Raw genomic sequence first — 2,384 nt, 5'->3', positions numbered from 1 at the left:
TTATCCTATTTTATTTTCTTATTTCCTTTTATTTCCTTTAATTTTTTCGGTATTAATTTTACGTATTAATTTTACGTATTAATTTTGACGTATCGGTTTTATTTGAGAATTGTATTTATCACTTTTATTTAAGAATTGCTTTTATTGCTTTCCCCCCTCCTTTCCTTGCGCAGGCAGCCTTTCCCAGGGCAAGAAGGGGGGCGAAGCAGCAGCGGGGACCCCCCCGGGTGGGGATGCCGGGATGGAGGGACGGACGGACGGACGGATGGATGGGTGGATGGATGGATGGATGGGTGGAAGCCGCGGGGGGAGCCCTGCGGAGCCTCCGAGCCGCCGGGCTCTGGTTCTCATTAAGCGGCCCGGCCGGGCCAAAACTCCGAGCCATAAATAAGGGCGGACAAAGCCGCCCCCTCCCCGCCGCCCCCCGGGCCGGGCCGGGCCGGGCAGCGCTCGGGGGGCGGCGGGCGGAGGGAGGAGGGACCCGCCGGCATAAGAAGGGGAGGTTCGGAGCGCGGGCGGCGAGCGGAGGCCGTGACAGCCCCGGCAGCGGCGGCATGGCCGGCCCGGGGCCCCCCCCGGGCTGGGGGCACCGCCTCGTCCTCCTGGGGGTCCTGCTGGGGGTCCCCCCGCCGGGGACGGCAGGTACGGGGGTCCTGCGGGGGGTGGAGGGGGGATTTTGGGGGGGTTAGGAGGGGATGGATGGGGAGGGGGGATGATGGGGGTGGGCGGCGCTCCCTCCCTGCCATCCCCCCTGCCCGCCTGGGTGGACTCCCCCCCCAAATCCCCGTTCGCCCACCCCGTCCCTTCTCTCACCGCTATGACTCTATATGGTCCTGTTGGGGTGGGAGCGATGGGATCACGCAACTCCCCCGGGCAAAGGAGGGGTTCGGCTTTCACCCCACCAAAACGGCTCAGAACCCCCCCCACTCCCGTCCCCATCCCATTCCCGTCCCGTTCCGATCCCGTCCCTGTCCCGGCTGCGGGCGGAGGCACCGGGAAGCAGCTCCGGGGCTCGTGCAGCTGCTCCGTGTTTTTGGGCTGAAACGTGGCTTTTTCGGTCGTTGAGGAAATACATTTTTCTCCCCAGAGGTTCCCGTCGGAGGAGAGCGGGGTGGGGTGGGGGGAGCAGTTTCACTTCAGCCTCCCGCAGCCTCTTCCCCATCCCTAATTCCTTCCCCAACCCCACCGGCAACTCAGGGCCGAGGTGTCTCCACCCAAAGCACATTTTTATTTTGTTGGGGTTTTTTTGTTTTGGTTTGGTTTGTTTTAACTTCTGAGCTTTGCCGGGTTCTCGGCGGCTCTGCTGAAAGTTTTCCAGCAGCTCCAAGAGAGCCGTGCAGCTGGGAGAGCGACGGGGAGGGTGGTGGGAGCCAGGAATCTCTGTTTGGATAACGAGAGGAGCCGGGAAAGCCGCCTGCTCCGGTGGGATTTGGGCTCCCTGCGGGGCTCACTCGGAGCTCCCCATCCCCCCAAAAAAAAACACGGGGTGCCAACATCCCAAAACGCCAAAGCAGTGCAGGATCCCCACGCAGCATTCCCAAATAGGGCTGGGAATGTGTGTGTTCTCCAGGAAATAAAGAGAAGGGGGGTGTGGGAAACCCCCCCTGAGCTAGACTTGGGTTTGTTTGAGTTAGATTTTTTTTTAAGGCCCCGTCTCCTGCTCGGGGTCTCTGAGATTCCCAGAAAAAAAAAAAAAAACAAAAACAAACAGACCACAGACAAAACAGCGAGAAATTTCAAATATCGTGTCTTAAATCTCATAACTGAGGGATTTTGGCAACGTGGCCCAAAGCCCAGCCCAGTAATCCCAGGAAAGCGGCCGCCCCTCGTGTCCCATCCTCTCCCCAGACAGCGTGGGAGAGACTGCAGGAGCAGGAGAGGCAGAGAATCCCTGCCCTTCTCCCTCTGGGAATTAAAAGGAGAGGGGTTTATTCCCTGTCTCTGCCCTGGGAAGGCAGCAGTGGCTGAATCTGAGCGGAATATTTCAGGTCCCCTCCCAGAACCAGAGGCTTGTGTGTGTGGCTGGGGGTTGGAGGGCCTGGCTCCTGCTCTGGGAGGAGGTGAGGAGAGGGAATTTGGGATTGTGCCACCACCTTATCTGCAGTTATTCCTGGAATCTGATAGCGGGCTAAATATAATGGGAGCTGATTAAATACCACACTGAGATAGTGCTGGGGGGGGGACAGGGGTGGCCAGGCTGGGTGGCTCCATCCCATTAAACATCCATCTGCAATTCCCAACTCAGAACTCCACCTTTTTTTTTCGTTTGTTTTGTTTCCCCTTTGTCTTTTCAATAACTTCATCTTTTCCTCCAGCCAAACCCCCCTCCATCACTGCACGGGGAACCAAAACAGTCCTATAAAATGATTAAGCCCTAAGCCTTG

At 58.1% G+C, this 2,384-nt stretch overlaps 1 protein-coding gene across 1 annotated transcript in view; it reads left to right on the top strand.

The window, feature by feature from the left end:
• The first annotated feature begins 554 nt into the window (after nt 1-554).
• Nucleotides 555-2,384, top strand: part of LOC114070856 (disintegrin and metalloproteinase domain-containing protein 33-like) — a 29,463-nt gene continuing 27,633 nt past the window's right edge. The window contains exon 1 of the mRNA XM_027908462.1: nt 555-642. Within this exon, the coding sequence (XP_027764263.1) occupies nt 555-642 (88 nt within the window). The remainder of the gene's footprint in view (nt 643-2,384) is intronic.

Source organism: Empidonax traillii, unplaced genomic scaffold (genome assembly GCF_003031625.1).
Source record: "Empidonax traillii isolate 1590-97213 ecotype Southwest subspecies unplaced genomic scaffold, ASM303162v1 scaffold1717:size179649, whole genome shotgun sequence".
NCBI classification, from domain to species: domain Eukaryota; kingdom Metazoa; phylum Chordata; class Aves; order Passeriformes; family Tyrannidae; genus Empidonax; species Empidonax traillii.
This window is presented reverse-complemented; position numbering and strand designations above follow the sequence as displayed.